Below are 14,921 nucleotides of genomic sequence, written 5' to 3'. Positions count from 1 at the left end.
CTCATCTGTTAGACTGAGAGTGGTACACCCTTTGTAGCAGTCCTTCCTCAGCAGTGTTAATAGTGTGGCTACTCTTATCGGTTCAGGCTTGTTCATTATGTCTGTTGCAACCTCATAGTTTCTTCATTTTGAATGGAAAAAATGCCAGTTTTGTCATGCATCATTTTTCAATTGGTCTGGAGATGGGATTGGAAAATTTACTACAGCCATTTTTACTCACTAAGTAATTTACTTGCAGCCTTTGTCTGTGTTTCCTTGGTCCTTTCTCTCTGTAGCCAGTAATTTCACTTGCAGCCTGTGTGTGCTTTTTTTTGTCCTTTTTTTTCAGCAGTTTTTTTTTGCAGATTTGTACTTTTCTACATGCCTTTCGGAGCTGTCTCACTTGCAGCCTTTCAGCCTTGTCTATTTTCCTTGTTCTTTTCAGTAGATTTTTTTTGGCTTTGAACATTTCTGTGTTCCTGGGTTCACAGTGTCTTCTCCGCTCTTTTTTAAAAATCTTTTTTCTTCACTCTATACACAATGTGTCATGTATAAGGATAGCTGTACTCCTTCAGTGTGTACTTAGTGAGAGCCTTTATTAAGCTGACCCAAGATGTCTGCCCCCAGAGGCAGAGTGGCTCATGGCAGAGTCACATGACTATGGTACACCAGTCAGTCAGTGCAGCATTGCATTTCCAAAACCCAAACTCGCCACATCCAGTCACATGGCCCAGGTTTTTGCACCGTTTCTCTTTTTTCTCTCTTTATTGGCATGTGCGTGGGGCATGTCGTGGGCCCTAAGAAATTAAAGATGCAGAACTGCTGAATTACACGTGTGCAGCTTGCTCCCAGTCTGTGCATGTGCAGGAAGTCTGTTGGGACTTGGAGTCCTGACCTCTGTTTGACATGAGAGCTAAGTGGCGGAAGAAGCGTATGCGCAGGCTGAAGCGTAAAAGACGAAAGATGAGGCAGAGGTCCAGGTGAACAACTGCTGAAGATGCAGTACTGATCAGTCTTTGTTGAATCTTACATGGCAAATGGACTCTGTGCTTCTGTTTATACATCTTTTTCTAAGACCAACAATTTAGAGGCACTTCAGATGCTGGTCATGAGAAGATCTTGTACATTGGTCTGTTGTGGTACTGTGCCTTCATGTACAGTAGTTGCAAAATAAAATGAGCAGGTAAGTGTGACTATCATAACAGCAACCAGCACAGGTTTCGATTTCTCCATTCCGGGTGAGGTAGACTTGGAGCCTCCTTGTAGTAAAATTATGGCATAAGCCATGGTTTGGCAGCCCTCAAATAATTGAGGGTGCTACTTAGAGAAGAAGAATTCACTGCTTACATCACTTTTATTAATGAACCCATGATGCATTTATCCTCTCTATTCAGTTGTTTACTAGCCTTCCTATTGTTTAGGCTGGTTAAGGAGCTGAACCTTACAGGTTAAGAAAGTTCCAGATGTGATTGCTAATCTGGAATAAGACCCCAGCCAGTTTGCTAAAATTCACCTCAGGGTTAGGGATAGAGTTTGTAACTTCAGTGGAATGTATTCATGTGTTCACATGATCTGTGTCCAATTGCCCTGCCTGCACCATTAGTCAACCAACACATCCATTCTCAAAGCACGCTGCCTTCTTATTTCAATGAGGAAGTGTAAGCACTCTTCATTAGTCCCAGAGGACTGGAAAATCGCTAATGTAACCCCCCTGTTTAAGAAGGGAGTGAGGCAAAAGACGGGAAATTACAGGCTGATTAGCCTGACCTCGGTCATTGGTAAGATTTTAGAGTCCATTATTAAGGATGAGATTTCAGAATACTTGGAAGTTCATGGTAAAAAGGGCAAAGTCAGCATGGCTTCATCAAGGGGAGGTCAAGCCTGACAAATCTGTTAGAATTCTTTGAGGAGTTAACGAGTAGGTTAGACAAAGGAGAGCCAATGGATGTTATCTACTTGGACTTCCAGAAGGCCTTTGACAAGGTGCCGCACAGGAGGCTGCTCAGTAAGATAAGAGCCCATGCTGTTAGAGGCAAGGTACTAGCATGGATAGAAGATTGGCTGTCTGGCAGGAGGCAGAGAGTGGGGATAAGGGGGTCCTTCTCAGGATGGCGGCCGGTGACTAGTGGAGTTCCGCAGGGGTCAGTGTTGGGACCACAACTTTTCACTTTATACATTAATGATCTAGATGAAGGAACTGAGGGCATCCTGGCTACGTTTGCAGATGATACAAAGATAGGTGGAGGGACAGGTAGTATTGAGGAGGCGGGGAGGCTGCAGAAGGATTTGGACAGGTTAGGAGAATGAGCAAAGAAGTGGCAGATGGAATACAACGTGGGTAAGTGTGAGGTCATGCACTTTGGTAGGAAGAATAGAGGCATGGACTATTTTCTAAATGGGGAGAGAATTCAGAAATCTGGAGTGCAAAGGGACTTGGGAGTCCTAGTCCAGGATTCTCTTAAGGTTAACTTGCAGGCTGAGTCGGTGGTTAGGAAGGCAAACGCAATGTTGGCATTTATTTCGAGAGGACTAGAATATGAAAGCAGGGATGTGCAGCTGAGGCTTTATAAGGCTCTGGTCAGACCACATTTAGAATATTGTGAGCAATTTTGGGCCCCATATCTCAGGAAGGATGTGCTGGCCCTGGAGAGGGTCCAGAGGAGGTTCACGAGAACGATCCCAGGAATGAAAGGCTTAACATATGAGGAACGTTTGAGGACTCTGGGTCTATACTCGATGAAGTTTAGAAGGATGAGGGGGGATCTGATTGAAACTTACAGAATACTGAAAGGCCTGGATAGAGTGGACGTGGGGAAGATGTTTCCATTAGTAGGAGAGACTAGGACCCGAGGGCACAGCCTCAGAGTAAAGGGAAGACCTTTTAGAACAGAGATGAGGAGAAACTTCTTTAGCCAGTGAGTGGTGAATCTATGGAATTCATTGCCACAGAAGGATGTGGAGGCCAGGTCATTGAGTGTATTTAAGACCGAGATAGATAGGTTCTTGATTGGTAAGGGGATCAAAGGTTATGGGGAGAAGGCGGAAGAATGGGGTTGAGAAACTTATCAGCCACGATTGAATGGCAGAGCAGACTTGATGGGCCGATTGGCCTAATTTCTGCTCCTATGTCTTATGGTCTTATGGTCTTCATTATCTGATTTGATAATGCTCAACTTCAATCAAATGGCTCTTTTTCCCTATCTTCAATTTTAGTTTTAGTAAGTAGAACTGTTGAAAGGTGAAAAAGCCAACAATTTCTAAAGATCCCCACGATTTTTCTCCAGGATTGCTCTGAGCAATGCCCTCCAGATCAATCCTCAATACCTGGGGATTTCACAACTTTCCTGGAAGGTTGATAACCCAAGTTAAGGAGGGGAATACCAGCAAAGGCTCTCTGTTCTGATCACTATTTAGTAGATACGTTAAAGGTGTGATGTGTGACCACTGTGTGAGAACAGGATAGATTTTAGATGTGATCATTCTGTGGTCAAGTCACTCATTTTCAAGGCTCACACATGGGTAATGTTCGGTTCAAGATATATGAGAGGGACCAAGTGTGATTGAATTCCCAGGAAGGAAAAAAAGAACCTTCATTTATAATTTACATTTCTTCATGATTCCCCAATTCTTATCAGCCAATTAATTACATTGGAAGTGTATTTACCGTAGTGTTTCAGGCAAATGTGGAAACAGTTTGTGAATAGCCCCACCAAAGAGTGATCTGGATAACCAGTTAATCTGCTTTTTGGTGTTGCTTGAAGGGCAAATGTTAAAAGTGCAGAAGGAGAGTCCTACCTTAAGAGGTATCAGAGCATCGTTGACATGCCCCCTTAAGAAGCGGATGGCCCCTCAGTTTAACATTTCACTCAGTAGATGATACCTCTAACAATGGCACATTTCTTCAGTGTTTCATTGAAATGTCAGCTCAAACATATGTGCTCAAACCCTAGAGCAGGACCTTAACCCACAAATCAGAGGTAAATGCACTAATGCTGAACCAAGCTAACATTCAGAAAGAGCTAACATGTTCAGGACAGGAGGGAAGGGGCGAAAACTGGCAAAAAAAATGCTGACATTAATTCTGGTGTAAACCTACACAACATCTCCCATTTAGTGGCAATGCAAATGAATGCCATGGCTCCACCAGAATGTTATACAGTGTTCTCAAATTAATTTAACAGAAGGATTGGATGTGTTATCACTCATTTGGGTTCTTAATGCAATTTTCTCTTGTATCAACAATTTGATATCAATTCTCATTTGTAGTCTTCATTCCCTTTAATTAGCACCTTTTCTATACCTTTTCTTCCTGGAAGTGGCGACACAAGGCATTAATTATCATGCTGAGCAAGAACCTGACCTCACCTTAATATAGTCCCATGCTAAACTTTCAAACTTTACAAAATGGCAAATATCACCACTAAGGGTGGATAGTCAAGGCTCATGGGCCACATAGGGTTTGAAGGCTGTAGACATGCATACTTTAAATCTTATAGTGTTTCACTCACATTGTAAGTACCGAATCTTGTGCAAATTTCCTTACATGGTTTTTCTCACCTACAGTGTGAGTGAAATATTAAACGTGAAAATGCATTGTGTGTCCATCCATTAAATATATTTCTTTTTCACAACTCAAACTGGCCATAGGTCAAAGTTACCAGCCATGTGCCGTTATCTTCTATCACTGATTTATAGCTTCTAGTCATTGCAAAGTGAAAGAAAACTTGAATTTATCTTATGGCTTTCACATTCTCAGTTCATCCCTTCACATCCAATAAATTACTTTTGAAGTGACTGAAAAGTTATAAAAATCTAATCGTACAAGTTTGTTTATAAAGAAAGGACATGTAGGTTTTGGTTGAAGACAGGATTGGGCTAGTTTTGATGCCTCTCACAGTTCATTGAGTACTCAGACTTGCTGACAGAATTTGAATCAGAATTTAATAATGTAAAGCAAAAGTATCACTCCTTCACTTTTATCAGCAAGCCAAAATAATTCACTAAGATAAAATCAATGCTTCCTTCAAGAGGGATTTCATTGTACATGGTTGGCATTTTCTCACAGTACAACCAACTGAGATGACTTTGGGCTGGGGTATAAAACAATATGTTAAGTAGATTTCATTTGATCAGAGTTCATTCTAAATATGTTTGAGCATGTACTGGCATATCTGGGATCAGTACTATTCTGGTTGAAGGATTCCTTCCTGTTATCTTCAATTATATAAAAGCCTACATCCAAACACAGCATTTATTGGTGTATTTGTTCTATGGTTGTTCTTGCTATCACATCAACTGTTAAAGAATATTTCAGAATAATGCTCAGCAATGTTCTTATTCCTGAGAATGTGCCTGTAGTTTATAACAAAATGGAGTTCATTTTATTTTCAAATTAACACAAGATTTATGGCTTCCAAGGTTTAGGTCTCACCACCAGGTCATATCCCCATGAATTTACTATTCAGTGAGTTCAATGTCAGTATGGAGATGCCGGCATCTGAGGCCGGGTGACAAGATTTACTTTCACAGCTCATTTGAAAAAAAATTATATTTATGTTTAAAGATTATTTTTAGGATGACTCTTGCACAATAAATTTGATGATAGGTACACTGTGGAGCCTTCCTGTGAAATGTCATGCTTTGTTTTTCACACTATAACTTTGCACATTACTTGTGATATCAGCTGGACTTAAATTCTTTCACTTCAGGTATTACAAAAATTCTGAATTCTGCTTTTACAATCTCTCCTGATGAGACCAGCAGCTCTTCTCAACCAATTGTGAGTATACATTTAAGGTTAAAGAGCTTAAGACAAGCCTTAAGTTAATCTAAAATGTCGGAACATTTTTATTGTGGGTGTTGTAATACTTCTTTCTATTGACGTTGCAACGCATCAGTCTTTCAACATTGATGTGTCAGTTCTCCACGGGGTGATTTATATGCCGCCTTTGGCCTTATTCTATTGTGGAAAAAAATCAACAAGTGGGGATTTGTAAAGCCTAGCACAATTTTCGTAAAGTTTGAAGAAATTAATTATTAATCTGTATGGGTATTCTAGAGAACCTGTGCAAACATGTGTGCCTTTCTTTGGCGCAATTTACCCATAATCACCCAAACCAGTGCAAAATATTGTGTGACTCAAATTTATGTGATCTATTACAGTAGGTTAAAAAGCATAGCCATGGAAATTGGTCCTGCCCTGAAAATTGACCATAGTCCAGATAATGGCAAGTAATTGCACTTATTTTTGGGACTTCGAGGAAGCTTCAAAAAATAAGCTTTGTCTGCCGCAAGGACACCAGATAGCCAGGTTGTCGATTCATTTTTTTACTTACTACGAAGCTAATTATGCATCAATATAACTAATGTTAATTATATGTTTGTTTTTGAAGTCATTTTCAATTATTTTAAATCAAGTTACTCACAAGTGGTAAATTAGGCACCGATTAAAATGTTTAATTTTTGTGGAAATCCCAATCCTAGCTCTATTAATCAAACTGCGCCAAATTATCATTTTAAATATATCAAGGAATGTTTTTTAAGGCAAGGATAAGTTTGGAATGAAAACTTGAGAAAAAGAAACTCTTCTCAAAACTAACACAATTTTGAATGCGATTTATGCTGAGATTGCTGAATGCTCCTAAAGTGGAAACTCTACCCCCATATTTAAATACTTGCTGTAACAACGTGAGAAATCAGAACAAGGAATATAGACTGTTCCATCATTTAGAACTTTCAAATGTCACATCTTTTATTGTGGAAAGTATTGAAACTTACTACTGTTACTGAGGCTACATTCTAGCTATGTGTGTATGAATTGTTCCCTCCTTACTTGTACTGTTTGAAGGGGTATGGGTGACAGGGAGATTTATATGTCCATCAAAAAAGTCTTCAGTCCAAGTGGACACACTGTTTCAATGTCAGGACATGGAACCCACCACATTACCACACGGCATGAAATTCCTCTTGTAATAAAAAACTGGGAGAAAATTCTTTTCTTCCATTAATAATTCACCAATGAAATCATGGAGACAGGCAGCTTTGAAATGTTTAATTTTTGAGAATATAATTAGCAATGTGTCTAATCACAGATAAAAACTGACGTTCTCTGTTTAATAGAGGAAAATAAATAGAGGAATGCAATAGGCATTTCCGAGTCAGATCTGCTGGACCTTGTTGGCTTAAGTGAGCAAGTGCGAATATAAAGAAAGATTTGAAAATTGGGGCTGCTTTCATTTGAACAGAAGAAGTTAAGGGGATATTTGGCTGAAGGGGTAGAATTGATCAGGTAGAATTGGAAGAAATAGACCCTTTTAGTGATTCAGGGGTCTAGAATTAAGGGCCATTTGATAGAATATTAAATATACGATATTTAATAGCTGGAGAGCAGGAGAAAGCGCTTTTACACGGAGGGTTGTTAGCCCTCCTCAAGTGCATTACCTCATACTTTTCCGGGTTGAGTTTCATTTGCCACTGCTCTGCCCACCTGACCAGTCCATTGATATCCTCTTGCAGTTTACACCTATCCTCCTCACTATTTACCACCCTACCAATTTTCAAGTCATCCACGAACTTCTTGATCATAACCCCTACATTTAAGTCCAAATCATTTATGTACACCACAAACAGCAAGGGCCCCAGCACTGCACTGGAAACAGACTTCCAGTCACAGAAACATCACTCTACCATCACCTTCTGCTTCTGCCTCTCAGCCAATTTTGGATCCAACGTGCCATTTTGCCTTGGATCCCGTGGACTCTTACTTTCTTAACCAGTCTGACATGAGGGATCATATCAAAAGCCTTGCTAAAGTCCATGTAGACCAGATCAACAGTCCTGGCTACCTCCTCAAAACATTCGATCAAATTTGTCAAACATGACCTTCCCTTAACAAATCCATACTGACTATCCCTGATTAATTTGTGTCTTTCCAAGTGCAGATATATTCTGCCACTCAGAATTCTTTTTAGTAACTTCCCCACCTGTAATTTCCTGGTCTATCCCTTCCTCCCTTTTTTAATAATGGGACAATGTTAGCAGTTCTCCAGTCCTCTGGCACCTCACCTGTGGCCAGAAAGAATTTGAAAATTACTGCCAGGGCCCCTGAAATCTCTTCCCATGCCTCCCTCAACAACCTGGGGTAAATGTAAAGGGCCTCTTAAGTTAAAGGCAAACAGTAAATGAAGGATGAGGAAAACCTCTGTAAATTCATATTTACATTTCTTCACAGTGAATTAATTTTACTTAAGTTCTTTTTAACCTTTTTTTCTGTTGTAGGATGTAACGTCACCACCAAGTGTGAATCTTTTAGTTTGCATCTGCATAACAAGCTTGGCAATTGTTATCATCCTCACTGGAATAACTACATTTATCCTCAAAAAGAAACGTAAGTGATGATCTTAGTTATTCTGATTTACTGCAGCGTGCAGTTTCAGTTCTTGGATATGATAAATCATTTTCATCCGGAACAGGGATAAAAGTTGAAATAAAAAGATTATCCTGCAGACCTGACTGAAATGGTCAACTGACACCACTGCATTTGTAAAGAAGGTGTGCAGTACAGGGTTGTATGCAGCAGCAATTCTCACTGAATTATGACTACATTTGGCCAATACAACATTAGTCAGTTTCTTTATGTCTGGTCATATAGGAGATTAGGAGTTTGTTATTGGATAGGTTGTATGGCCAGTTACACCTCTAACTGGCTTTCTTCCGCTCATCTCATTTTTCAGATAGCCTGTACCCTTTCAAAGATTCACCAACTTTCCCTCTCCTGCTCTAGTTACAGGGTATAGGGCAGACTAGAGATTAACAAATGAAATCTTTGAGTGGAGGATGAAGGAATGTTAAATGTGCACTGAGTTTTCACAAAAGTGTGTGCCAATGGGAATTGAAGCATTTAAGTGGAGGAGGCAGACTAATTAGGTGAGGTAACTTTAAGTGGTGGGAGTAGTACTGAAAAGAATTGGTGTAACTTAAAGTGAAGGGTGTACCAGGCCCCAGTATCCCACTATATTCAGGGATGCAAGAAGTACACAGTAAAGACATAACCAAAATCTTCCAACATTCTTGATGTGAAAATTGTGCCAGTGAACTGAAGGGTTTCCAGTGTAGTACTTCTCATTTCAAGAGGGATAAACCAATCATCTTAAAAGCTGTACTGAGCTAGATATTAATAGAATGCAATATAAAAAAAAATCACTCATTTAGGAGGACAGCCAGCAAGTTGCATCTAACAAATTTAACAGAGAAGTATTGAAATGTACTAAGCAGTTAATAGTTTTAGTTTTAAAATTTTAGTAAAATATTTATGAGAAATCATTCCCCACCTCCCCCAGTGGCAGATAGGACTCTTTACTCGACTAGCCTTGACAGATAGGTTTCAACTGGATTAAGCGAGTGCTTCCAAGATATACCACAGAAGTCGTTCTTAAGAAAACCTCCCTAGACCCTAGACAGTCCAGATGTAGTAATTTTATAGATGTTTCCATTGTATATTTTCTATCGGCTTAGATGAAAATACTTGGTCAACTATTTTTTGTTTCAGAATAAAAGATGAAATTCATTCAAAAGAAAAGGACCAGCTTTTTAAAATTCATTCAGGGGATGTGGGCTTTGTTGGCTGGGCCAGCATTTATTGCCCATCCCTAGTTACCCTTGAGAAGGTGGTGGTGAGCTGCCTTCTTGAACCGCTGCAGTCCATGTGGTGAAAATACACCCACGGTGCTGTTAGGAAGGGAGTTCCAGGATTTTGACCTAGTGACCGTGAAGTAACAACGATATATTTCCAAGTCAGGATGGGGAGTGACTTGGAGGAGAATTTCCAGGTGATGGTGTTCCTATCTATCTGCTGCATTTGTCCTTCTAGGTGGCAGTGGTCGTGGGTTTGGAAGGTGCTGTCTAAGGAGCCTTGGTATTGGGTTGGAATTCCTGCAGTGCATCTTGTAAATGGTACCCACTGCTGCTACTGTGCGTTGGTGGTGGAGGGAGTGCATGTTTGTGGAAGTGGTGCCATCAAGCAGGCTGCTTTGTCCTGGACGATGTCAAGCTTCTTGAGTGTTGTGGGAGCTGCACTCATCCAGGCAGTTGGGGAGTATTCCATCACACTCCTGACTTGTGCCTTGTAGATGGTGAACAGGCTTTGGGGAGTCAGGAGGTGAGTTACTTGTTACAGGATTCCTAGTCTCTGATCTGAATCTCGTAGCCACCGTATTTATATAGCTAGTCCAGTTCAGTTTCTGGTCAATGATAACCCTAGGATATTGATAGTGGGAGAATTCAGTGATGGTAATGCCATTGAATGTCATGGGGCGATGGTTAGATTCTCTTTTGTTGGAGGTGGTCATTGCCTGACACTTGTGTGGTATGAATGTTACTTGCGCCTTGTCAGCCCAAGCCTGGATATTGTCCAGGTCCTGCTGCATTTGGACATGGGCTGCTTCAGTATCTGAGGAGCCGTGAATGGTGCTGAACATTGTAAAATCATCAGCGAACATCCCCACTTCTGACCTTATGATGGAAGGTCACTGATGAAGCAGCTGAAGATGGTTGGGCCAGGGACACTATCCTGAGGAACTCCTGTAGTGATGTCCTGGAGCTGAGATGACTGACCTCCAACAACCACAACCATCTTCCTTTGTGCTAGGTATGAATCCAACCAGCGGAGAGTTTTCCCCCTGATTCCCACTAACTCCAGTTTTGCTAAGGTTACTTGATGCCACATTTGGTCAAACACGGCCTTGATATCAAGGGCAGTCGCTCTCACCTCATCTCGGGAGTTCAGTTCTTTTGTCCATGTTTGAACCAATTCTGTAATGAGGTAAGGAGCAGAATGGCCCTGGCAGAACCCAAACTGGCCGTCAGTGAGCAGGTTATTGCTAAGCAAATGATAGCACTGTTGATGACTCCTTCCATTATTTTACTGATGATCGAGAGTAGACTGATGGTGCGGATAGTGGCCGGGTTGGATTTGTCCTGCTTTTTGTATACAGGAAATACATGGGCAATTTTCCACATAGCTGGGTAGATGCCAGTGTTGTAGCTGTACTGGAACAGCTTGGCTAGGGGCACAGCAAGTTCTGGAGCACAAGTCTTCAGTACTATTTCTGGAATATTGTCAGAGCCCATAGCCTTTGCAGTATCCTTTACTTTCAGCCATTTCTTGATATCATGTGGAGTGAATCGAATTGGCTGAAGACTGGCATCTGTGATGCTGGGGACCTCAGGAGGAGGCCGAGATGGATCATCCACTTGGCACGTCTGGCTGGAGATTATTGCAAATGCTTCAGCCTTATCTTTTGCACTGATGTGCTGGGGTCCTCCATCATTGAGGATGGGGATATTTGTGGAGCCTCCTCCTCCAGTGAAGTTGTTTGATTGTCCACCACCATTCATGACTGGATGTGGTAGGACTGCAGAGCTTAGATATGATCCATTGGTTGTGGGATCACTTAGCTCTATTTATCACTTGCTGCTTATGCTGTTTGGCACACAAGCAGTCCTGTGTTATAGCTTCACCAGGTTGACACCTCATTTTTAGGTATGCCTGGTGCTGCTCCTGGCATGCCCTCCTGCACTCTTCATTGAACCAGGATTGATCCCCTGGCTCGATGGTAATGGTAGAGTGGGGGATTTGCCAGGCCATGAGATTACAGATTGTGTTTGAGTACAATTCTGCTGCTGCTGATGGCCCACAGCACCTCATGGATGCCTGGTCTTGAGTTGCTAGATCGGTTTGAAATCTATCCTATTTAGCACGGTGGCAGTGCTGCACAACACAATAGAGGGTATCCTCAATGTGAAGACGGGGCTTCGTCACCACAATGACTGAGCGGTTGTCACTCCAATTGTCATGGACAGATGCATCTGCGGCAGGCAGGTTGGTGAGGATGAGGTCAAGTATGTTTTTCCCTCTTGTTGGTTCCCTCACTGCCTGCCGCAGACCCAGTCTAGCAGCTATGTCCTTTAGGACTCAGCCAGTGCGGTCAGTAATGGTGCTACCGAGCTACTCTTGATGATGGACATTGAAGTACCACCCAGAGTACATTCTGCACCCTTGCCACCCTCAGTGCTTCCTCCAAGTGATGTTCAACATAGAGGATCACTGATTGATCAACTGATGGTGAGGGGGGGGGGGGGGGCGGTGGTGTGGGTAGCAGGCCGTAGATGGTAATCAGCAGGAGGTTTCCTTGCCTATGTTTGACCTGATGTCATGAGACTTCATGGGGTCAGGAATCAATGATAAGGACTTCCAGTCTCCCAGTTAGGGAAGTTAACATCGATGTTAAGGGAGTCCCAAGGCATCTCCCTCCCAGCTGTATACCACTGTTCTGAGCCTGTCCTGCTGGTGGGACAGGACATACCCAGGGATGGTGATGGTGGAGTCTGGGACATTATCTGTCAGGTATGATTCCGTGAGGATGACTATGTCAGGCTTTTGCTTGACTAGTCTGTGAAACAGCTCTCCCAATTTTGGCACTACCCCTCAGATGTTAGTAAGGAGCACTTTGCAGGGTCAACAGGGCTGAGTTTGCTGTTGTCGTTTCCGGTGCCTAGTTCGATGCCGGGTGGGCCGTCCGGTTTAATTCCTTTTTTGTGACTTTGTAGGCCATTTAAGAGTCAACCACATGTAGGAATCATGTCACATGTGGGCAGATTTCCTTCCCTAAGTGAACCAGATGGGGTCTTTACAACAATCGACAATGTTTCATGGTCATCCTTTAGACTTCTAATTCCAGATTTTTATTGAATTCAAATGGCAGGATTCGAACCCAGGTTCCCAGAGCATGACCCTGGGTCTCTGGATTACTAGTCCACTGATAACACCACTACTCCATCACCTTCCCCTGTGCAGCTAACTGTAAATAAAATATCTTCCAACACGGAAACCGTCGACATGTTTGACATTTATTTTTCAATGTGTATTTTTGTCTTTTAGAGAAGGAATTCACAAAAGATGAAAGGTAAGAATTTCTATTTGAAACAAATTTTTTTAAAGCAAACTTAATCACTTTTTCTTCCATTTTTTCAAAATATTTATTAACTGTTTGTATCCACAGTGGAACAACTACAATTGGATTGCACATACAACAAGCAGTGGAAGAAAATGTATATAGTATTCAATAATTGACTTGTTTTTACAATGGATGGCAGGATTAATTAACTGGAATTCCAGTTTACAATGCTGTATTCTATAGAATGCAGCATCCAACAATAGTTGGTTAAACAAGAGTGTTGAAATATATTAAGCGAGTAGTCATTGGTGAATTACTGGATTTACTGTATTTGAATTTTGTTTTATTAAATGTGCTTTTGCCCTTTGTGATGTTTATTTTGGTAGTGTAAGAAACACTGGTAAACCAGAAAATTTCAGATAGCATGATGTACATCTTCATGTTAGCACTGATATTTTCCAACACCATTTCAGTTTTGAAATCAAATTCCACCCCCTTTCACTTCTTGTGTGCCAGACATGGCTTAGTTGGCAGCATTCACTGCTGAGTTAGAAGGTTCTGGGTTCAAATCCCACTCCAGGACTTCAGCACAAAGATCAATGCTGACACTCCACTGCAGCGCTGAGGGAATGCTGCACTGTTGAAGGTACTGTCTTTCAGATGAGGCATTAAACCAAGGTCCTATCTGCCCTCTCAGGTGGATGTAAAAAATCCCATAGCAGTATTTCAAAGAGGAGCAAGAGCTATCCTCAGTCGTCCTGGCTAATAATAAACCCTCAATCATCATAAAAACAGATTATCTGGTCATTAATACATTGCTGTTTATAGGAGCTTGCTGTATGCATATTGTTTACTGCATTTCCTTTGTAGTTTCTATACTACTTCTAGTCCTCTACTGCTGTAACCTGCCCCTAGGAGATGCAACATGGTGAGCTGAAGGCGATTCATCACCTGCCCAGCCTCCACTCCAAAAGCACAGCAGAGTGATAACTTAGAACATGGCGAATTGAGAGTTCATACCTGTATTTAGTGATTATGACACATGTTGGTACACCAGCAATTTGGTCCTCACTGATCTGCATAGTCTCCCATTAAAATGTACTCATATCAATGGCAATAATTCTAACTTGTCCATCATTGTAAACATACCTCTTAGGGTGAAATGTTACAGAAAACTTTACATCTTCATAATGTTGTAAGGTATGAATTGCTACATCTGCCTCAGTTAAAATTGTATTTATTTTGACCATCTTTGTTTAAGATTGTTTTATTCAATCAATATATTCAAGTTCTGCACTCGGAACGTTTTGGTTTTGTATAAATGTGTAATTATAATATGAAAACAATTCAATCCAAGAAAATATATAAATATATCTTGGGAAGGTCAAGAAAATGGAATTTAAAGTCAGATGTGAAAAGTTTCCTTGAGTGAAAGTGAAGAATTAAGTATGGACACCAAAAAAACAGAGTAATTGGATATTCATTCATTGACTCTTTCTGAAACATTTCTGTACATAAATTGGAAGCTGTGTTTACCTATATACTAGTGACTGCAATTCAACAGTATTAAAGCACAGTATTATTGCAAGTTTGTATGCTTTTCCTTCTACCCTTTCACAAGCAACCTTAATTTTTGACCGAAGCAATAAGCTAAAAAGGTGGGTGAAATTCCCCAAATTCAAATATAAAAATTAAAATGTTGAAACAGTCCCCCATGACAAAAATAATTTTTAGGTGCAGGGTAAACACACAGAAATAAAGAATGATCAGACAGGTTATTTAATGCTGCATTGATGCACCCCCACCACAAAGCAATACCCTGGTGTCCAAGTGCCAAAGATATAGCAAAAATATATCCTTCTTCCCTTTCACCTCCAACGTGCCATTGAGATTTCTTATTTTGTAGTAAAGTGGGAACCACTTGTGAGGCAAACAGAATTTTATCTGGATAGGCTTGTGAGTACTATATTCCTAGATTAAAAATGAAGA

General features: G+C 41.0%; 1 protein-coding gene across 1 annotated transcript in view; it reads left to right on the top strand.

Annotated features, from left to right (window-relative positions):
• The window catches only part of LOC144685768 (uncharacterized), a 197,050-nt gene extending 182,129 nt beyond the window's left edge, over nucleotides 1-14,921 (top strand). Inside the window, exons 4-7 of the mRNA XM_078550619.1 lie at nucleotides 5,688-5,758; nucleotides 8,257-8,365; nucleotides 12,917-12,941; nucleotides 13,038-14,921. Of these exons, the coding sequence (XP_078406745.1) occupies nucleotides 5,688-5,758; nucleotides 8,257-8,365; nucleotides 12,917-12,941; nucleotides 13,038-13,104 (272 nt within the window). The 3' untranslated portion in view covers nucleotides 13,105-14,921. The remainder of the gene's footprint in view (nucleotides 1-5,687; nucleotides 5,759-8,256; nucleotides 8,366-12,916; nucleotides 12,942-13,037) is intronic.

This window comes from Cetorhinus maximus, chromosome 10, assembly GCF_964194155.1.
Source record: "Cetorhinus maximus chromosome 10, sCetMax3.hap1.1, whole genome shotgun sequence".
Taxonomy (NCBI): domain Eukaryota; kingdom Metazoa; phylum Chordata; class Chondrichthyes; order Lamniformes; family Cetorhinidae; genus Cetorhinus; species Cetorhinus maximus.
Note: the sequence above shows the minus strand (reverse complement) of the source record. Positions and strands in the feature narration are given on the sequence as shown.